The sequence below is a fragment of the Perognathus longimembris genome, chromosome 6, assembly GCF_023159225.1.
Source record: "Perognathus longimembris pacificus isolate PPM17 chromosome 6, ASM2315922v1, whole genome shotgun sequence".
Classification (NCBI taxonomy): Eukaryota; Metazoa; Chordata; class Mammalia; order Rodentia; family Heteromyidae; genus Perognathus; species Perognathus longimembris.
The window spans coordinates 40,732,056-40,755,800 of NC_063166.1; the positions used below are offsets into that span (position 1 = coordinate 40,732,056).

The 23,745-nt window shown below is 35.7% G+C and overlaps 1 protein-coding gene across 7 annotated transcripts in view; it reads left to right on the plus strand.

The window, feature by feature from the left end:
- The window catches only part of Rbms3 (RNA binding motif single stranded interacting protein 3), a 760,386-nt gene that overhangs the window by 228,519 nt on the left and 508,122 nt on the right, over positions 1-23,745 (plus strand). For all 7 annotated transcript variants that reach the window (XM_048348593.1, XM_048348596.1, XM_048348594.1 and 4 more), the window contains one exon: positions 2,051-2,109. In XM_048348593.1, the coding sequence (XP_048204550.1) occupies positions 2,051-2,109 (59 nt within the window). The remainder of the gene's footprint in view (positions 1-2,050; positions 2,110-23,745) is intronic.

The following is a 23,745-nucleotide window of genomic DNA, read 5'->3' on the forward strand; positions in this document are numbered from 1 at the left end:
TGTGGTTTGTGTTGGTTATAAGTGCTTTGAGTTCTTTTTTTAAAAAAGAATGTCTCACATACTAAATGAAGTGGTACTTTTCTTGGAATAAAACATTTAAAATTTTTTCTTGTCTTCTTTTCTATTGTGTGTCCATGCTAAATATTTATTTGCTTGAATATACCAAAGCTAGTAAACATGACATCTAGCTAATTGGTATTATTGTGAACAGAAGTTTTGATGATTTTCCTGGCTGTTTTCCCAAGACAGTCTTGTGATGAAATAAAATCTGAAAACAGGACATGGAGGTAATAATTATTTTGAGTTAATAAAGAAGACTTGTGGGGTTTTGGTAAGAGTGAGCTTATTGGAAATAATTCCTAAACGTCTTACACTAAAAATAACAGTGTAAATTATACATGTAAAATATATTTTAATAAATAACATTCACCTCCTCTAGAGCTCTTTCTTTAATTTTTTAATTAATTATGTATGTGTTTGTGCCAGTACTGGTTATTGAACTCAAGGCTTTACACTCTTACTTGGCTTTTCTTTTTCTTTTTTTTTTTTTTGGCCAGTCCTGCGGCTTGGACTCAGGGCCTGAGCACTGTCCTTGGCTTCTTTTTGCTCAAGGCTAGCATCCTGCCACTTGAGCCACAGCGCCACTTCTGGCCATTTTCTGTATATGTGGTGCTGGGGGATCGAACCCAGGGCCTCATGTATATGAGGCAGGCACTCTTGCCACTAGGCCATATCCCCAACCCCCTTACTTGGCTTTTCTATTAAAAGTTTTTTCTCTATTACTTAGCCACACCTTCACATCCACATTTTTGTTGGGTAATTAGGGCTAAGAGTCTCATGGACTTTTCTGCCTGTGCTGGCTTTGAACCATGATCCTTAGACTTGAGCCTCCTAAGTAGCTAGAAGTATTAGTGCCTGGCACTGGACTTTTCCCCTCATAACAACTTTTTGTGATTTTACTTTTCTAACTTTATATACCTTTTAGCAACCATCCATCTCATCTACCTGAGGTCTTGCTGTATTCATCCCCAAGGCAGGAGAGAATAATTGGAAGAAAAGCTCAATTTAGTGAGCACTTATCAGCCAGGGTCCTAAGCACTCAGTAAATCTTCATAACAACCTGCAACGTTATCTTCATCTCTTTATAAATAATTTTCTAGGTCATGATTTATGTAAATGTGTATGTCCTTATGGATGATGAAATCATGCATAGAGTACATATGACTCATCCAACCAAACAGATGCCATGTTTGTTATTCTTTATCTTTTGCACTCCACTACTTCGGAAGCCCTGCATCTGAGTTCTCAAACACATAAAGGTCAACTGAAGCATAGGTTTTTGTGAATAGCTTATTTTCACAGAAGAAACTCCTATTTCCTGGAGAGGATTGGCTGGAATGTTCAAGGTTACAGCAAAGGCCTTTCTCTGCATGGAGAATAGACTCCATGAAATGTGGCAGCAAGGCTCACTTGTCTCCACAAATCCATAGGTTGATATTTACTTTTATTTCAATCACATACCATCCCCTTCCAGCCACCTATATATGACAGCCTCATGGGAGTGTCTGTGAAGATGCTGCCCAGTGCTTATGTTAGGAAGCTGGTTCCTAATTCAAAAAAGAACTTAGGAGAGGCACCCATGTCTAAAGTGGTAGCTAACAGCGTGTTTTCTTCATGCTCAGTTTTGTGTGCACCTACGTGCATTTAAGTTAGTTAACAAATACCACAATGCTGAAATATGTTTTGTGGGGGGGTGGGTCACAGAGCGAGGAGAAGACAAAGAGAGGGATAGAATATAGTCATTATATTCAATGTACATATGTGAAAATGGAACCATGTAACTTGAGGGTATTTGTGGGATTGTGAAAGATAGGGAAGAATGATGAAAAGTGTGACATTAATCAAGATACATTGTACTCATAATCTGACTTGTTTTGAAAGCCCTTTGTACTAACTGTTTAAAGATGGTAATAATAAAAAATGCGTGCTAAATGACTCCATTGAGTTATAATAACATGGATGTTTTTTCTCTTTCTTTTTTTCTTTTTAGGTATGGAAAAATTGTATCCACAAAGGCAATTCTTGACAAAAACACAAATCAATGCAAAGGTACGTGGGAGGGTCTCCAGACATGAAATTCCTGCCTATCCAATTCACAACTGCCTTCCTGGCAGAAGTGGTGCCCCAGCTGCACCATGATCAGGAAGTGTAGTATATGGGAAACTGCTTTAATAATGTCAATGCTTTGATGAGTTGTATTTCTGGTAACATTGCTCATTAATTTTTTTCATTAACAAACAAAATGAAAACCACAAATCAGAACAAGTATCAAATTGCTTTAGCAGAAAACTAAATTACCTCCTAACAACTTTGTGTTGTCTGATGTGAATATTACCAGTGATGCAAATTGATTTCCTATACAAAAATGAGGATCACTGGGGAAAATGTTCCCATGCAAAGCATGTTTTAATTTCTCTGTTCTTTGGAGCTCTAGTAACATTTGTTGACTAGGAATGAATTTACTGATGGTGCCATTATATCTAAGCTTTGGCTATAAATATCTCACAGGATTTTAGGGTTGGTATTTTATTAAGGTCAGGGTTTTTTTTTGTTTTGTTTTGTTTTGTTTTTCCTGAAACCTTTCTGAAGTTGTTTGTATCTGTGGCTAATGTTTCTTCGTGTCTTGGGATGCTATACATTTTTAAAGATTATATTACATATTTGGGGATCTATATGATCTCTCTTCCATGACAGAATTCTCATTGAATATGGAATGCTTCTTGTGACATGTTATTTGTTATTCCTAATCTATTCTTCGTTATAATACTGAAATCAATAAATATGACAAAGCCAAGAGCATTTTAAGCCAGTTTCATATGGAAATATATATGGAACTACAATGTGATTGTTATCAGAGTATTGGTATCAGCTGCTGCTGATGGTGGTAGAACAGTACTTACCGCCTTTCTAGTTACCACCTGTGTGACTGAAGGCAGTTTCTCCTTATACCTTCTAGGAAACTGTGATTATAATAAAGCCTCATTTATAGAGTGTTATAATGATTAGAGGAGTTTTACATGGGACACTGAAAATACCTAGTAGGTTTCTTACAAAAAACTAACAATATTTAGTAAAAAATAATTTTTTGAGATATATGCTTATGTGATATATCATGGCTTTAGTATTTCTCAAACCTGTTCTGTGGTTTCTTCAAGAAAAAAGTACAGCTTTGTGAAAAAAAAATTGAGCTGGTTTTAGTTTTGTTTAAATTTGGTAACTCTTTTACCTTAGTAATTCATGACTGTTTCTGTGTTTTGGTAAAATAACTTTAAAAAAGCAAAGAAGTAGAGGAGATGCCATGCACTTCTTAAATAAGGCAGAACTAGAAACCTTCTTCATGATGATTGCGTGATTAAGAAAGAAATGAAGGAGTTCAGGGATTGTTGTTTCTTTTTTTTTAATCAGAACTACTAAAAAGCGGTGAGTGAGCATGTCCTTAGAGAACATAAATTGGATTGGATTTTCACCAAGATGCTTGCTTTTCAATCATTTACAGCTTTGTTTTCAAATGACGAGAATGCAATCAGAACTGAGCATTACAGAGGCAAGAAATTATTTATTTTTATTTCTAAACATCTGATATGAAATCAGTTTGTCATGAGCTGTTTCACATGCTGGATATTCTCTGCAAGTTAGTGGTGAGTGAGGTATGGGAAGGTACAGACATTACTCTCCTTAGAGAGGAAGGGAAAAGACAGAATTAATTTTAATGTATTAGCCCAGCAGTCTGTAATTCTATTTTACCCTCTGAACGATATATTTTGGTTCTTTCTTGCATCCCACATATACCGTGTAAGAAGTGGATCGTAGTCAAGCTGAGACAAATACTCACTTCTGTATTAGAGGTCTCATTGGGAACTACTTCGTCAAGACTTCTTTATTCAAGCTTATGTTTTCTTGGGTGGTGGCTACAACCATTCTCATTCTGTGTAATATAGCAACATAAAACAGAACAGTTACCACCAGGCCCAATGGCTGGGAATTGCTGAACAACCAGGCAATAGCAGCAGGTGTGGAGTAATGAAAACCAGACCACAGTTCCTTCAGATATTCAATCAAGCACAAGGACTGATAAAGAACTATTATTACAAGCTATGAAAATTTGCACCAGCCTGCTGTGCTTTGTTTTGTTTCTCTTCCTGGATTTCGCCCCTTAGTCCAGTGGATTTTCCAATTTAAAATCTCTTAAATTACATGAAAGTAGCTATTGAAAAGAAGTTATAAATCATAAATGAACTCAGTCATCTCTGCCTTTTCTTTCATTTGGAGGTTGGCTTTCCTTTTCTCCATCCCTTACCCTGTTTCATTTCTTTTCTGGCTGACAATATGTTTAAAGCAGAAGGAATAAGTAATTGATATTTAATACAAGGTTTCCTTGCCTAACAGTCATAAGCTTACAAGAGGTTATAGTATGCCAAATGTACCAGCTCACTTCTAAGAGTTTGCTGCCATAGGGTGGTTGAATTATATTTATGGAAGCTTATGTTACCTTTGACATTTCATTGAGTCCTTAGAGTCAAAGTTCAAGACAAGTCTTCCAAAATTCTGAAACAATCTAGGGAAAATAATATTCATCCCTTGTGAGATCACAAATTATTATTTCTTCTAAAAAATGAGCTGGTCTTGCCTACTGCACTTACTTTATAGAGAAAGACAGAGTTCATCTAGACTGTTTCAGGGAACAGTATGTGGCCATGCTATTGGGCTAAATTTATTAGGCAGTTCATAGTCATATTACATATTCATTCAAAAGTATTTTCAGGTTACTACATATGAGGCCATACATCTGGATGAATTTAGAATTAATCAATCTATTTTTCAATTTAGAGCTAATGCTTTGGCAAGAGGACTTACATGGCAGGTGAAGGAAACACAGATTAAGCCTTGTGCCCCAGGTGGCAGGATATAGGCTGCATTTGGTTGTATATTTTGTCATCCTTTTTGGTGCAGTCATTACAGGGTATGGCATAGCCCCTACGAAGTGAAAGTGACACCCCGGCATCATGACTTGGTGTCAGTGACACCCTCTGTGTGCACGGGTCACTGAAATTCTGGAGTTCTGGCTGACAGAGCACTTCCCCTCAGCTATTGCACATGAAAACAAAGCCAGCAAAGGAGGAAACCAAATGCCATGTGGTGGAACACCCCATTTCCAGTGCCCTTTTTTTTCCCTGAAAGCAGTGCAAACGAAAATAAATGTTCTGTGAAATTTATGAGACTGAGGAATTGTATTTGGAGAGGTATAGATACCTCTGACAGGAGGGCCTACAGTATATTGAGCAAGAAATTCATGAAGCAAAATGACCTAAAAGAATTATTCAATTTTCAAATAAGGGATTAGAAGACTAAAACTAGAAACAAACATAGATATTAAAAAAAATTTGGATTTTAGACAATGACCTTCCCTTTGGAATAGCAGACTATGATATTTCTGTTTCTTTAGTGACTTTTACTCTAATATCAATTAGACATTTTACTCTAATATCAGTTAGACATTAATTTTAGCACTCATCATGGGGAATACATATACTTACATGTGTATTTTGTTGGATATGTATATTGGCTTTTATTGATATTTCAGAAAGTTTAGTTTATATAGGAACTTTGGTACCTTGAATACTGCAGCAACATTACTCAAGTTATTTTCTAGATACCATTTACATAGAATGTTCATATTGGGTTTCCTTTGAGAAAATGCCAGTTGGTCTTCTACATAGCCTAAGATGGGAAAATACACTCACTTTTGTGGTAAATGGTCTCTTCCTTATCTCCAGCTACAATGACAGCAAAATGTAATCCTTTGAAATTTAGTACTAAATATTTTAGGGAATTATTTAATTTTTATTATACTATATTAATTTAAAATAAATGTAAGCAAAATAGTTTCCATAATGTGGGAGTTATATACTTGCTTTTTTCCAGCAATGCTGTATTTGTTTCTAATATTGTCAAATACACATAATTCAAAAGTAACCAAAATATATGGTATCCAGTGGGTCACACCTATAATCCTAGTGACTCAGGAGGTTGAAACTTGGGAATTGTAATTGGGAAGCAGTATGGGAAAATGAATATGATACACTTACCTCTAATTTGTTAGCAAAGAGTTAGAACTAGAGAAGTGGCTCAAGTGGTATGCTGCCAGTTGTGAGCAAAATTCTGACCCTGAGTTCAAGCCCCAGTATTAGTACAAACAAATAAATAAAAGTAATAAAAATACCACAAATATTAATCTAATAACAATGGTATATTAAAGTAATTTTTGTTGGATATTGTTTAATATCAAACCTCTTTTGCTGGTGATTTTGTACATACAGAGATGATATGGTTTTATTAAGAAAAAAAATAAATGATTATTGTAGAATATACATGGTCTTAAAAACAGGATATTAGAGATCTATTTTGCCCTTATTTAAGCACTTGACAACATCACCTTGTGACTCTGTGTGGGATTAAAGACCCATGCCTCACTAACAAGTTTGCATCCTTTCCTAAATGAGAAATCCTACAGGTTCTTTATTTTTTTTCTTATTTATTGTCAAAGTGATGTACATAAAATCCTACAGGTTCTTATGGGACATACTTCCTGCTGTCAAGGTACTAGACAAAGGACAGTTCCAGGTGCCTGCTTTAGGTGTCAGGACTTGGCTCTTACCTGAGAACCCTCAATGTTCATGTGGTACAAAGCCTACCTGTGGGCAGGGACATATTTCAGAGGCTAGTCAAAATACTAAGGGTGCAAAGCATATACTAGCATATGCTTCCCAGATTATCCTTCAAAAATAATCACTTCTGACTCAGATTTAAGTATTAATGTGGAACTCTTCCTTTCACGGGCTTAAAGTTAATCTATTTTTACTTATCAATGAATGTGTAAATATATGGGAAAGTCTATGCAAGGATATATTTAAAACAATGTACAATGTACAAACTATAATAATATGTAAAACATACATATGATGTATAGATGTATATTCAGTTAATTAGGATTTGTAAATTTCAATGACATATAAATAAACTTCTAAATACAAAAAAAAAAACAGAGAATATAGCTTAGAGCTACAGCACTCGCCTAGCATGTGAAAGGTTCCATTGTCAGCACCATGTATGTATATATATACACACACACACACACACACACACACACACACACACACATATATATATACCAAATTAAGAAAAAAAACAGGAAATACACATTATGCTAAGAATGTAGCTCAGTGGTAGAGGACTTGCCTAACATGTACAAGTGCCTGAATTTAATGTATAACACTGCAAAACATAACCCAAAAGTAACACATTTCAAGAATTTTTCTCTTGAAGTCTACAAAAAAAAATCCTCTAAGTCATAGTCAATTCTCTTGGACAAGTTACATAATATCTCTGAACATCTGTTTCCTCCACTGTCAAATGAGGTTATTTATACTTACAAAGCAAAAAAAATATTTTCAAGATTATACCAAACCGTGTTTGCTAAGTGGTGGGTACACAAATAACTGTATTTACATATGTAAATGTTTCTATGGCCTTAGAACTGAATCTCTTCTGCTAGGAACTAGGTTTTTTAGAGCACCAACACATCTTACATAATTAACAAAGCTCTCAGTAAATCTTAAATGTTGAAGGAATGTGTGTCTCACGAACTGGCATATGTTTATGGAGACTGGCTTTATTAACAGCCAAATGGCCTTTAACAGATATTTTCTTCAAACATGTTGGTACTAGCTTTGTGATTTTTTTTCAAGGTCTGTCAACTTAGGTTTTTGAAAAAAGACACATTCCTTCATAGTGGCAGCCAGAGTTTGAAAAAGTCCCAAACCTACTTCTTTGTTCACTGTGCTATGTTGTTTCCCAAATTCAAAGATACAAAGAATTGCTCTTTTGGATTTATGAAATCATGGTAAAAGTATGTAACATTAAAGGCACGGCTCACAATCATTTGACTTGATGCTGGCCCTTGGTCTTAGCATACAGGTTAATCACATGACTATAAAAAGAGACATTTTCTTTCCTATATAGAAAAAAAAAAGAGAACTTTGAAGTTTAAGGAAGAGAAACCCATGTACATAGCAACATTAAAAAACACAAAAATGAACAAAAAAAATGAATACCAACACCAACACTCTAACAGCCTAAGGTAAGTTTGTAAGATGAATGTATGCTGGTTTTGCAAGTGTCTATAAGGCAACTCCAACATTTCTTTATTCATTAAGTATTGGTAAGGTGACAACTCTGCTTCCTGGGACCATTTTAAAAACTGGCATGGTATCAGGTGGCTCCCACCTGTAATCTTAGATATTCAGGAAGATCTAAGGATCACAGTTTGAAGCCAGGCTGGGCAGAAATATTTTTGAGATTCATATTTCTAATTAACCACCAAAGACCTGGAAGTGGAAGTGTGGCTTAGGTGATAGAAAGCTAGCCTTGAATGAAGAGACAAAGCTAAGAGTTTAATCCCTAGTGCCAGCATAGAAAGAGAGAAGGGAAGGGAGAGAGGGAGAGAGGGAAGCAAAGAAGGAAAGACATAAAGATGTAAGAACATAAAGACATTCATCCCGAGGTCATGGGTCAGGAAAATGTGGAGATGTTAGTTTTTGGCCTAGGAGATAGCTCCACCTCACAATGTGAATGGAGCATGAGGTAATGATGTGTAGTCCCCAGAATATGGTAAGCAGTGGTTACAGTGTTGGTAGTGTGTTTATAGTAAAGTGCTCTGAAGCTCAACCCCATCAAGTTCAGCATACTGGAATCTTGAAGTCTCTTAGAAAATTCCTGTCATTTATAGAGGGGCAAGTTTGTTGAGTGAAGGAATGTTGTTTAACTACAATATTGCTTAAAAGTATTTAGGTGAATAGACTTTTAGTGGAGCCTACACTATACAGTAATTCATGCAAACCAGTCTACTTCACTTATTTATATACCTGCCTGGATATTGAACTTTTAATAACCCAGCCAGGCACCAGTAATCCTAACTCCTCAGGTGGCTGATATCTGATGATTTAGGTTTGAAGCCATGCAGGCAGCTAAGTCCATGAGAATCTTTTCACCAATTAACCACCAAAAAGCCAGAAGTGGAGCTATGCTTTAAGTGGTAGAGTTTTAGCCTTGAGAGAAGAGATAAGGAATGGTTCCCAGGTCCAGTAAGCACTCTGTCTCTCTGTGTCTGTCTCTGTCTCTGTATCTGTCTCTCCCCATCTCCGCCCCACCTGCAGAGTAATCCATTCCATTGTTGGGTGAGTTAATTATTGGTATCCTCATTTTACACATAGGAAACAAAACTAGAGATGCTGAATTAACTTGTCAGACACCCTGCAGTCAGCATGTAATACAGGTCTCTCTAACTCACAAAGCCTATCATGCAACTCTTCCCAAAGAAGACAGACAAATGATACGAGATGTTATTAAAGGCAAGCAAACACAAGCCCACAATTTTCAGTTTATATGAAGGCAGACAATTGGAAAGGAATTTGCAGTAGTTCCCATCCACAACTTCCATTTTAGTAGAAACAGTATTGATTAGGATTTCAAGTTCTAGTCATTGACTACAGATATTAAATACAGAGCTATATTTTGCTACAGAAGCATAGGTTCTATTTTCCTGTTCAATATTTTTGACTTGTTTTTTTTTGCTAGCATCAATTTTGCACTTTTATATTAAGAGATACTTAGCCTTCTCCCTGGGTTAATTTTAAGGTGAATGATAGTACTAAATTTACTGTGGGAAAACAGACACAAAATTAGGGTATGTGATAGGAAGTGAAATGTGGCTAGAGCTTTTTCTTCCTCTTAGACTCAGAAAAGGGATCATGTTTCCTTAAGGGGCATCGGTGACTTGGTGTACCCCAAAGCAAGCACACTCCTCCATCTCCTCCAATTCTGTTTGGCTAGCCTCCCATGCCTCTCCTCTCTCTCAATAGGGAGAAGAACAAAACCTTCCTAAGAGGCCACTTCATCCTCATACTTACCCACACTCCCTTCTTTCCTTCAAATAGCTTACGTTTTCTTTTGGAGTGTTTGGGGCCATTATCCTCTTGATGGATGAACTCAGGCATGAAGATGTATTTTCTAGGTGGATTCTGAAAGTATGAGAAAGTGTAATCCAAAGACTTTGCATGTTTTGAACTCATCCAGGAACTTGTTCTTTCAGGGAAACAGCCAAAAGCCTGCTGAAGTCAGTTTTTCCTTTCAGTCTGGTTTCGCTCAAATGTTTCTTCCCTACCCGTATAGTGTCATGTTGCTGCAAATTGTATTCTTGTCTCAAATCTGAACTTTGACTAATCTCTCCTTCTGAGCTTTAGGGGTATCTTCAAAAGTTGTGTTCTCTTTTGCATAGCAGCTCTATTTAAGCTTGTTTATTTCCTTTTTCTTTCTCAAATTCCCTGCTCTTGGAATCTGACATTTTAGTTTGGATTAAGTTTCATTCTTGTCTAGACCCTAGGAGTTATCTTTCTCATGCCTGACATTCAGTTTTCTGACAACAATCACATAACAAGATTCTACTTATTGGGATTATTGAGAGGATTAATTTTCTTCAGCACAGTGGGTTGCACCTACCTTAATTTTGCTGGACACAGGACATGAGGTGATAGACATTGCACATGTACCACCAGAGGAATGTCACTCTCATAGAGGGTATCATGTACCATGTCTTCTTATCAAGCTAAGGGTTGTGCATAGCAATCCTCTGCTTTGAAAATGATAATGCCCTATGCTGCCTGATACCTTTGATCCTCTAAAGCAGACAGTTAGCTTTAACATTTGCAGAGTATTCTTTTTATTTTATTTTTAATTGTCAGGGTGAAGTAAAGTGGGGTTACAGTTACATAGGTAAGGTAGTGTGTACATTTCTTGTCCAACTTGTTACCGCCTCTCTTTTTTTCTCCCACCTTCTGTTCTCCCCAATTCTCCCTACTCTTCCCCCAAAGTTGTATAGTTAGTTTAGTCTTAAAAGTATTGCTGTTGCATTCATTCGCCTTTTACCCGTTGTCTCACCATTATAATGTTCCCCCTCCCTTCCCTAATTCAGACAAACATATATAAAATACCCAGGGTACCAGAATCAAATACAGTGACAACAGGAGCTAAATCATAGGGAAGATAAACAGAAGTAAAAAAGATAATTTCATTTAGTATATTAAAAATAACATCAATGATAAACTACTTGTTTCCATATTATGGAGATAATTTCTCTTAGAATCATCTTATTTGATCATATATACATAGCTATTAATATATTGTGATCATCTGCTAGGACTATCCTAGACATATCTTAATTATTACCAATAAGGGAAACCAGAGAGTCTATGTTTCTTTGGGTCTGGCTCACTTCACTGTGTATGACTTTTTCCAAATCTTTCCATTTTCTTATGAATGAGGCAATGACATTCTTTCTGATAAAAACATAAAATTCCAATGTGTATATATACACCACACTTTTCCTGATCAATTCATCTACTGCGGGACATCTGGGTTGGTTCCATAGTTTAGCTATGGTAAATAATGCTGCATAACATTGCCAGAGTTTTTCATTTTCTTTTTTCTTTTCTGGACAAACGATGAGGGGAAAATGTTATAGCTTCCTCATTGAAATGTAACTTGAGAGTTACAGCCTCACATGAAGCTCCATACTGCAAATGGTTTCACTCAGGCTTCATTTGCTAAACAATTTGTAGATGGCTGTGTTCAGAATTCCCAACTCTCATTAGCTAACAGTGCACACGGGGAAGCACAGAGATGTGACCTTCAGATTTATTCAAGAAATACAAGATCTGTTACTAAGTTCAGAGAGGTAAGGCTTCCTTCTCAGTAGCCAGGAACTGGACTGAAGTTTGCATATGTCACACACATATGACCAATTCCAGTCAGCACTAGATAAAGTGGTCTTGGAGTGACAGGAGCATCAGAACCTGCTGTCCATTGTCTAATCACTCAGAGTGCACAGACTTTATGACCAGAAGCCATATGAAGCAGAGTGAAAATTATTGATAATTGATCTAAAATAATTGGTCTTTTGGAAGTAAAGTGAAAAATATATTATTTTCTGGAGTAATTTTTTGTAATATATTTATTCCTAGTTGACAAATAGCTGCATATATTTATCCCATACAACATGGTGTGTGTGTGTGTGTGTGTGTGTGTGTGTGTGTGTGTGTGTGTGTGTGTCTTTGTGTGTGTGCCAATGCTGGGGCTTGAACTCAGGGTATGAGTACTGTCCATGACTTTTGTCATCCACAGCTGGCACTCTACCGCTTGAGCCATACCATCATTTCCAGTATTTTGCTGGTTAGTTGCAAATAAGAGTCTCATGGGCATTTCTTCCCAGGTTAGCTTTGAATCTCAATTCTCAGATCTTATCCTTCTGAGTAGCTGACTAGCCAGAGCTTGGCTTAACATGTTCTTGTAATTCTGTTTGTGTTTGTGGTGGACTGAGTGAAGATCTCACCCAAACTTTCTATCAGTGAGCCCTACTTTAAGCCCATAACATATTGTTTGAAATATGATGCATGTAGATATGCTAAATTAAGCTAAATTAGCTCCATCTGTTCACATTATGGACTTATTCTTTGCAATGAGAATACTTAAATCAGATTGTGAAATTTTCAAGAATATAATAATTGCTTGGAACTATAGTTATCAACTTGTATAACTTTTCTGTCTGCATTTTTTTTTCAATTTTTTTTTTCAGTTGTGGGGCTTGACCTCAGGGCCTGGGCACTATCCTTGAGCTTTTTTGCTCAAGGCTAGCACTACCAGTTTGAGCCACAGAGCCACTTCTGGTGATCATTAGAAGATAAGAATCTCCCAGGCTTTCCTGCCCATACTGTCTTTGAACAGTGATCCTCAGCTTCGAGCCTCCTGAGTTGCTAGTATTATACTAGTGCCTAGAGAGTAGTTCTATTTTAAGCTTTTTGACTTTTTGAGGAAAGTGCATACTGTTTTATATGCTGGGTGGACTAATTTTGCTCCTATCCACATGATCAAGGGTTCCTTTTGCTCTATATCCACATGAACAGTTGTTATGCTTCTTCTTTTTAATATTATCTTTTCTAACAAGTGTGAGGAGATATCACATAATAGTTTTAATTTACATCTCATAAAGAGGATTTGCAAGGTTTCATTTACCTTTGATATTTTGGAAGAATTTAAGAAGGATTGAAATCATTTCCTTAATTATCTAATAGAATTCAGCAGTGAGACTCTCAGATCCTGGCCTTTTCTTTGACAAGTGACACAGTCTCCCAGTATCCTTACTTGTAGATATCCTATTTCTTCATGTGTCACGTTTGAAGATTTTATGTTTTGAAGAATTTGTCAGTTTCTTCTGAGTAAACAGATTTGTTGATTTTTATGTTTGTTTGTTTTTGATCAGTCTTTGGTTTGTTTGTTTTTTAACTCAGCAGCGCTCTACCCACTTTGAGCCATAGAACCACTTTTAGCTTTCTGGTGGTTTACTGGAGATAAGAATTTTACAGAACTTTCCTGCTCACGCTAACTTGGAACCATGATCCTTAGATCTCAGCCACCTGAGTAGCTAGGATCATAGGAATGAGCCACTAGTGCCCAGTGTTGATTTCTTAGTGTATAATACAACATAGTATTTTATCATACTTAGCATTTTTCTAGTAGCACTTGTAATGCTTTTTGTTATTTTATTTTCTTAAGTTTTCTCTCTGTTATTTTAACTAAATGTTTGTTCAAACAAAACAAGCATTTACTTAAATCTAGTTCCATCTGACTTTCCCATTGTATTTCTAGCTACTGTTTCACTTATTTCTGGTCCAGTTTTTATGCTTTTATTTTTTCTACTCTCTGTTGCTTGCTTGTTCTTTTTTTTCTTCTTTATAACACTAAACACATTTTTTTCTATGAGTTTTTTTTTTTAACTAAGCTATATCACTTGCCCAGCCATGTTCGTTGATGCCTGATTCACCATAACCAAAGTATGGAAACATACTTTGATGCCCCTCAGTGGATAAAAGGATCAAGAGAATGTGGTATTATTCACAATAGAATTCTACTCATTTATTAGAAAGAATGGTACTACATCATTTACAAATAAATTGGTGGTCCTAGAAAAATTATGTTAAGTGAAGTATGGCTTAGAGAGAAAAATTACACATGATTTCTCATGTGTGGAAACTAGAACTAACTTATAAATGTAAAAGTAAACACATACAGTGTTTTATGAAGGTATATCCAAATGAATTAATGAAAATATGGTATTTATTGGGAGAATTCAAATGGTATAATTCTTAAGAAAAATGATCTCACAGAGGAGCTCTCTGTTTAGTCTCTTGAGGAGCCTCCATTCTGTTTTCCAGAGTGGTTGAACATGTTTACATTCCCATCAAAGGTGTAGTAGTGTTCCCTTTTGTCCACATCCCCTCCAGCATCTGTTATATCTGTTATTAGTTTTCTTGATAATGGACATTCTAACTGGAGTGAGATGGTCAGCATGTTGAGCCTTTCTTCATGTGTCTCTTGGCCATTTTCGTTTCCTCTTCAGAGAAGTCTCTCTTTAAGTCTTTAGCTCACTTATTAATGGGGAAGATATTTCTTTTAGGATTTCCTTTGGAGTGATTTAATTTTTTGTGTTCCATATATATTTTGGATATAAGGCCCGTGTCTGTTAAATGGCTAGTGAAGACCTCCCAATCTGTGGGCTTTCTATTTATCTTGCTACCTATGTCCTTTGCCATGCAGAAACTCATGCAATTCTATTTGTCCAAACTTTCTTTAATTCATTGTGTTTCTGTGTCTTTATTAAGAAAGTTTCAAACTGTGCCAAGGAGCCCTAGTGTTTCTCCTATTCCTTCCTGTAACATAGAACTCCCTTATGACCCAGAATACCACTCCTGGACATTTACCCAAACCATCACAGACATGGCCATATTAAAGCTACTGGCATAACCATGTTCATTGCAGTGTTATTTAATATAGCTAAAATATGGAACCAACCCAGATGCCCCTCAGTAGATGAACAGATCAAGAAAATGTGGTATATATACATAATGGAATTCTTTACTATGAATTCTATGAAATTCTATGAAAGAATGACATTGCCCCATTCATAAGGAAATATTAAGTGAAGTGAGCCAGACCCAAAGAAACATAGATTCCATGGTTTCCCTAATTACTATATTTCTAGGATAGTCCTAGCAGAGGATCACAATGGCTCAAATAGCTGTGTACATATTATCATATAAGATGATGCTAAATGAACTTCAAGATATGGTAACAAGATGTTTCTCATTGTTGTTGTTATTTTTAATGTACTATGTGAAATTATTTCTTTTTTCTTTCCTGTGGTTTACCCCTGTTGTCAACCTATTTGATTTTGGTACCCTGATTGTATACATGTTTATCTGAATTAGGGAAGGGAACAGGAACATCAAAATGGTGAGACAAAGGACAAAGGGAAAGCCATTTGCAGCAGTGATATTCACAAGATAATAAGTTGGAAATTAACTGTGTAACTTAGGGTGGGGGGATTGGGAGAGAAGGAAAATGAGAGACAAATGGGGGGTGGTAACAAGTTTGATACCTTATTGTAAACCCTCTGTTCATTGCCTTGACAATAAAATTAAATTTAAAAAAAGAAGAAAAACTAACTCAAAGTCCAATAAAATGAACACCAAGAAACTGGCAATTGAAAGTGGTGGAGAGAGTTGTTAAGGGAAAAGGAATAGATGAATGAAGAGAAAGGAAAGGAAAATGCAATCATAATATTCAATCTCTATCTTATAAAACTAGGAAAACTGAGGGAAGGAATTGGGTTGGGAGGGTTGCTAGAGAATGTTGAAAGCAATGACACCCAGTAAGGTGCAGTGTACTTACAAACTGATTTGTTAAATGGTAACTTCTTTGTGTCGTTATTTAAAGGTAATAAAAATATAATTAAAAATTTAAAATAGGCTGTAGGCTGGCTTTAGTACTGGTGGCTTTTGGCCATGGCTATAATCCTAGTTACTCAGGAGACAGAGATCTGAAGTTGACAATTCAAAGCCAGCCCCAGGTAGGAAAGTCCATGAGACTCTTAATAACACACACAGATGTACACACACACACACAGATGTACACACACACACACTGAAAGTGGAGCTGTTGCCTAACTGCTAGAGAGCTATCTTTGAGCAAAAAAGGTCAGGGGCAGCACCTAGGTCCTGATTTCAAACCCCAAGACACACAAACACACACATAAACACACACACAGAATATAAATGAAAAAAATAGACTTTACTACCTTTCCTTTTTGTAGCTGCATTTTAACAGTCACAGAAATTTCCATATTATTTATACAAATGAAATCAGTTATAATTTCACTAAGGAAATACCTTACACATAAAAAATAGGTGTGTAAAGATATATTTTATATTACTGAAAACTGGAAATAACAAATATGCAAAAATGTGGATTGGCTGAACTCTGGTAGAATCAATGCGATATTTTAAAATTATTGGAAAGATAGTTGCTAAGATCTTGTGGTAACATGGAAAACAAGTGAGGAAAATGACAGCAAAACATAATGTATGGACTCTGAAGATATTAGCTTGGCATGTGTAATTATTGGCTGACATTTCTTTCTCCTCTGTCTATATATATATATATATATATATATGTATGTATGATATTTATGAAAACAAGACTCAGCACATAATAAGAGTTAACAAGTATTTTACACTTAACTAATAAAATGGCAATGAAGAACAAATTATTAAATTATATCTGATCTTCCCAGAATTCTATGAAAATAATACATTCCAAATGTGGGAAAATACAGAGCTTCTACAGAAGTAACTTTGGGATTTGTGTGTGTGTGTGTGTGTGTGTGTGTGTGTGTGTGTGTGTGTGTGGTGTGAAAGTAATGAGTTTTGAATGTCCACAATATTTGTAAAAATAAGTGTACGATCTAGAGAAGCATTAGTAGTAAAGATGCATTGGCATAATTTAGTAGTATTAAAAGGCAGCAAGAAGAGCATACTAATTTACTTAATCATGAGAAAGTTTAAAGATGTATCTTGTCATTAAAATTCAATTATATGTGTAAATTTTTGGAAGTCTATCATTTGAAATTGAATGTGAGAAATGATCCATTTTTTGCTGTCATAGAACCTAGGGCTTTCTGTGATCTGATGTCTGCTTGGGATGCTGCACTTCTGCTATTCCTGCACTTTTCTGAGGGTGGAGAGTGCTCACATTGTATTCCACATACACAACCCTGCTGGAGTTGTGCCATGAGCGATGTACACTCAAAGGTGGTAGCAATGTAATGTCTCAACTCCCATGCCGCAGGCAACATGTTTTAGTGACTGTTCCTTTTGCCTGAGACATCACAGACCCCCTACAGTTAGTGAAGTGTGCTGCTGCATGAGCATTTATCCTGTATAGAAATTACATTAAGAGCTTTAAATGTAATATTGTACTGATGTTTAAATTGATATACTTAACTTCTATGATTTTTAGCAGAGGGAAACAGGAACTAACCCAAGTTGCTATACTGTGAAAGAATAGACGTGGTCCATAAGCTTGAATCTGCCATATTCTTACACATGGCCACTTTATCTCTTAGGAATATCTCACTTAGTCTTTGTTCTCTAAAACTGTAGCCAATATTTAGTGAACAAGATATATAATGAATGACTTCTCTTTTTCATGTTCCTCTTAGGCATATCAACAGCAAGAATTATACACTTGTCTAAAAGAAAAAGACTCTAGTTTGTTAATTTCTTATCACTTCTGAGATTAATCCATGTTTGAAACAATAAGTAGTTACCTGATGAGTGCCTGAAGAATAAAATAATAAATGATTTAACTAGGTCTTAATAGAACTAAGAATGATTTGGTTGTAATAGAAACTGAAACAATTGCAGTCATCTATTCCAGATCTGTGATTTGTATAAGTTCTTGTTAAGAACATGAAGGCTCAGAGTATGTTTGTACATACATTGTCTTCATTATACAGTGCTTTTCCCCATCATTAGCCCACTTAAAATGGCTTGTTATTACATTGCTTCTGAAGTTAAAATTGTTAGTACTCATATGGATCAACTTATAGTCCTTTCTGTTCTGTTCCAGCATACTTCTTTGACACTAAGTAGTCATTACCTTAATCTCTAAATGCAATGTGCTGCTGCCACCACTATTCTCATCCTTTCCCCTGAACCCTCTTCCTAAGGCCTCTAATGCTCCAATCTGATTGATAGTATTGGGAACAAATAAATTCTTGGTAAAGTCTGTTTTCTATGCCTATGATAGTCTTAGTGCCTAATACTAACAGGTATCAGAAAATAGTGTGGACTATTTCTACCACATATTTCGCTGAGAAAGTATTTACAGGTCCTGTTCATCTCTCCTATTGTCATGTAAAGCTAGGGGGTATTGAGTGTCCACTGTACGCTGCCATATATTCTGAATTTTCACAAATCTACTACTGATTGTAAAATGTGTCATTTCCCTTTGAATGATGAGTGAAAAAAAGTAAATTGGTTAAAATCCAAAGTTTATTTCTGAATTAACATTGTAAAAATAAGTTTGATACTTAATTTAATCATGCTGGTATTAATGCATTGATCAAATAACTTGACTAAACTATGACATGATGTTACGGCATCCCAAAGCTATGGCATCTTGGAGCTATAACATTGCAGATATGTTCTGTAATGTATAATGTATGATATTCTAGAACTAGTTCCTAGATGGGCATCCTATGCTCTTTTGCAAATATGAACAGGTATTACTGTCCCCTGAGAACTGTTGGTGCCTTTCAGAATTACTATACTTGCTCTATCCCAATGTGGTAGCCAGTGTCTGGTATTGGTTTTATTTTTTTATTTATTTTTTGGGGGGTCTGCATCTCGAGATTGAAACTCAAGACTGCAGCGATGTTTATTCTTATATTCCAGCTTATATACAGTTTGATAGGATGCTATTTCCTGGTATTGGTTTTAAAGAGAAATTAGGGAAAAGAGTTTGGCAGTTATCACACAGAAAAACTAAGTTAGAGGCCCTATGTATAGTATTCATTAAATATAAAGGATTACACTCTTTTGTTTTTTGTTCTTTATGGATTTACAGATTAAATTTACTTGAGTACAGATAGAATATGGTTATGATACACAATGATTATTTTTTCAGCCCTAATGAAGATTAAATTTATCTCATTTGTGGTAAAATAGGTGGAACTGGAGATCCTAACGTTAAGTAAAATAAATCAAATTAGAAAACACTAATATTGAATGTTTTCCCTCATATGCTCTGAGAAGGAAGACCTAAAGTCAAAACAAGGACATGAATTTATAAATTAAAATAAGAATTGTTTGGATAGAGACCAAAAGGCAAGAGTGATGATGGGTAAATATAATTGAAGGAGGTTTTAAACCTGTATAAAAAGTAGAACAACAAAACCTATTAAATGCATTAAAAATAAAATCAAGGGAGAAAGAGTAATAACAAAGATAAATTTGATCAAAGCACATGGACTCCAGTATGAACATATCACAGGGAGGTCATTTTGTAGAATCATATGCATTAAAAAAATAATACCACTCTGTTTTTATTTAGATGATATTTCTCAATCACCTCAGTTATAAGAATAATAATGAAATGAGAATCTTGTATTATGACTTTAAAGTCAAAGGTCCAATTGTGTCTTGGGGAAGAGTGAAAACACATGTCTCTCAAGGCTAACTGAAAACAGAAGTTTGTACTGTTTGTGTTCAGTTTCTTTGCTAACACTGTGTTTGGCCATTTGGAATTCCTTGGAGAGCAGAACTTGGAAAGTAGAAGGCATATTTTTCCTGTAACATTTGGATTAAATTTGCATGCAATTTAGATTCTTAGGTTATAGTACTATATTTTCCTTTTTTTTCTTTTATTAAAAATTTGTATTATCAAAGTGATGTACAGAAAGGTTACAGTTTCATACGTTAGGCATTGGATACATTTCTTATACTGTTTATTACCTCGTCCCTCATTCCCCCCTCTCTCCTCCCCCTTTCCCTTCCCCCCCATGAGTTGTTCAGTTCATTCACACCAAACAGTTTTGCAAGTATTGCTTTTGTAGTTCTTTGTTTTTTTTTTACCCTGTGTCTCTCGACTTTCCTTTTTTAATTTTCAGAAACATTAGCTGTTTCCAGTATATTTAGTAAATGCCTCCTTTTTCTTATATTTTTAAGTGCTCACTCAGATTTATTAATAAAAACCAAACAAACAGTACAAGAAATGTACCCAAGGCCTAATGTATGAAACTGTAACCTCTCTGTACATCAATTTGACAAGAAAATAAAAAAAGAAAATTGAAAAAGTCTGCCACAATAAGTTTGTCTTATCTTTTTATGGCATAGTTAATATTATTCAGAAAGTGGAGAAATGTTCCACCTTATTTATTTATTTATTATTTTGTTGTTGGTTCTGGGGCTTGAACTCAAGGATTTATATTCTAGTCATTTTTTTCATTCAAGGCTGGCATTCTACCACTTGAGCCATAGCCCCATTTCTGGGTTTTTGCTGGTTAAGTGGAAAGAAACATCTCATAGACTTTTCTACCTCAGCTAACTTCGAATCAGAATCCTCAGATCATAGCCTCCTGAGTAACTAGGTTGTTTAGCAAATAAATATATCACAAAAATTTTAAATATTGGACCTGTGAATAATATATATATGTATATATATATATATGTTCTTATGTTCTTTCTTTTTTTTTCTTTTGTTTTTTTCATTAGTCTGAGCTTGGGGTGAGTAATAACTTTGATTCACTTTACATTAATTTGAATTGCTCGAGACTGTAAATATTGCAAGATCCTTTTTTTCTCATTAGAAATAGTTGTCTCACCTTTAACTAGAGTAGACAAGCTTTCTTTTTGCTTCTTTATTGTGAAAATGAAGTACAGAAGGGTTACAGTTTCATATGTAAGGTAGTAAGTACATTTCCTTTCCAACTTTTTACCACCTTTCTCATTTCCCCACCCTTCCTCTCCCCATTTACCTCTCCCCACGGCTCAGTTGTACAGTTGGTCTATACCATATAGTTTTATAAGTATTGCTGTTGCATTGGTTTGTCTTTTATGCTTTATCTCTTGATTTTGTTTTTTCCTTTCCCTTCTCTAATTCCATCACATGTATATACATTATCCAGGGTACTAAAATCAGTTACAGTGATATCAAAAGTAAAACCAAGGGAAGGAAATACGAAAAAAAAAAAAAGGAAAAAGGGGCACAGTTTCACATGGCATGTTGAAAATAACTACAAAAATGTTATACCACTTGTTTCCATACCTTGAAGTTCATTTCACTTAGGATCATATTATGTGTTCAAACGGGCATAGCTGTTGAGCTATTGTGATCTTCTGCTAGGACTATCCTAGACCTGTACTAATTATTTCCTATGTGGAAACCATAGAGTTCAAGTTTCTTTGGGTCTGGCTCATTTAACTTAGTATGATTTTTTTTCTAAGTCCTTCCATTTCCTTATGCATGGGGTAGTGTCATTCTTTCTGAAAGAGGCATAGAATCCCATTGTGTATATGTACCACATTTTTTTATCCACTTATCTACTGAAGGGCATCTGAGTTGGTTCCGTAATTTAGCAATGACAAATTGTGCTGCAATGAATATAGTTGTGCTGGTGGCTTTAGTGTGGTCTTGCTTGTAATCTTTTGGATAGATGCCCCAAAGTGGAGCTTCTGAGTCATAGGGGAGCTCTATGGTTAGCCTTCTGAGGAACCTCCATACCACTTTCCAGAGTGGTTGAACAAGTTCACACTCCCATCACCAATGTAGTAGGGTTCCATTTTGGCCACATCCCCTCCAGCATTTGCTATTATTAGTTTTCCTGATACTGAACATTCTTACTGGTGTTAGGTGGTATCTCAGTATTGTTTCTCAGTATTGTTTTGATTTGCCTTTCTTTTATGGCCAGTGATGTGGATGGAGTACTTCTTTATGTGTTTCTTGGCCATTCTTATTTCCACTTCAGAGAAGTCTCTTTTTTGGTCTTTAGCCCATTTGTTGAGAGGGCCATTGGTTCTTTGAGGATTTGTTTTCAAAGAATTTAGTTTTTTGAGTTCTACATATATTTTAGATATGTGGCCTTTGGCAAGGCCCCTTTTAAAATTGAGTAATTAAAATACATGTAATTAAAATATGCTCACTAGGCTTCCTGGAACAAATAACTTAAGTAGTCTTAAAATTATAAGCTCACATATGGAGATGTAAATATAACTCCATTTGTTCATATTTTCCATTGATACTTAATTCAACCTGCTTAGGGGTTCCTTTCCACTAGGAAACTGACCTAAAGACTTGTGAATTAACCCTGTGGATCTTTGTGTGTGTCAGTATGCAGGTTTGAACTCTGGGCCTTCAGTCCTTACTTAATTCTCTGCTTAGGCTGATGCTTGACTACTTGAGCCATACCTCCACTTCTGGCTTTTTTCTCATGAATTGGAGGTTTCTCTTGAATTGGTGTGCCTGGACTGGATTTGAACCATGTTCCTTAGATAGAGAAGCCCACCATGTGTCCTGCCACCAGGGACATTTTAGTAAAAAACAAAGCAAAATGTGTGAAATTAAAGAAGTAGGATCACCAGTTCTCTAGTACTTCCTGCTCATTGTAGAACAATTTGGGCCAGAAGCTGTCTGACAGTTAAGCCTTTGTGGCATATGAACAGTATACTGTGTGCCCTAGGCTTCACAATGCATGAGCAGAGCACTATTCCAACAACTATCCTTTCTTTATAATGTTTCAGCAGTTCCAACAATCCTTAGCTGAAGGATATATTTGTAAAATGCTGCTTTTCTGCTCTTGCCACATTTAGGTAACCATTCTTTGGCTCTTAAGGTTCCACTTGAGAGTTAAGTTGCAATTACTGCTTGGGCTGGGTGTCATCAGCCAGCCCTGTTATTTTCACTCAGGTGCTGGGAAGCACTTCCAAAGGAGCAGTTAGAAATTTGATTCTACAGGTCTCTCTCTTGAAGACATCCTTTCACATCTGACATTTACTCTGGTTGCAGATTTTTATGTAACTAGTTAGAGAACAGTCTGAACCTTAAAAAGGTGTTAGTCCCCCCAGAACACTTTGCTGAAGAAAAGGCTTTTATTGGCCTTAAATGTTTTGAGTACAAACTCATACTTGTCTGGTTGGGAAATGTTATAGGGAACCGATTTTTTTTTTTTATTATTTCTAAACTGGGCTGTAAGACTTGAACTGCAGATAGCACTAACCAAAAGAATTTTTATCCTCAAAGATCTGAAAAACCAAAGGAAATGACTCCAATGTTAAAATCTTTTTTATTTCCTCTATGAATGCGTTATCTGTGCAGCTGAGACAAACCATTCCAATTGGCCCTCACCCAGACTTCGTGGGAACTGAGATTAGGGAAGTCAAAATAGTCATTGTACAAATTGCTTCCAGTTTAAAAACCTAAAAGTCTTGACAAAGCCATGATCTCTTGCCACATTTTATTTTTTTCACAAGGGTGCTTGAACTGTCATTCACTAATTATACAGCCAGATTTCTTCTTTTCTTTGACTAACTTCTATAATTTCTTTTTAAACCTCATTTTGGAGGAGGAGATGGAGTTAGAAAAACTTATGCAGGATGCCTGCAAAATTTCCTTTTTGAGTCACTGCTTCTTTTACTCATGTCTATTGTCTTCCATTTGAATCTCTGGGCTACAGTCAAGCTT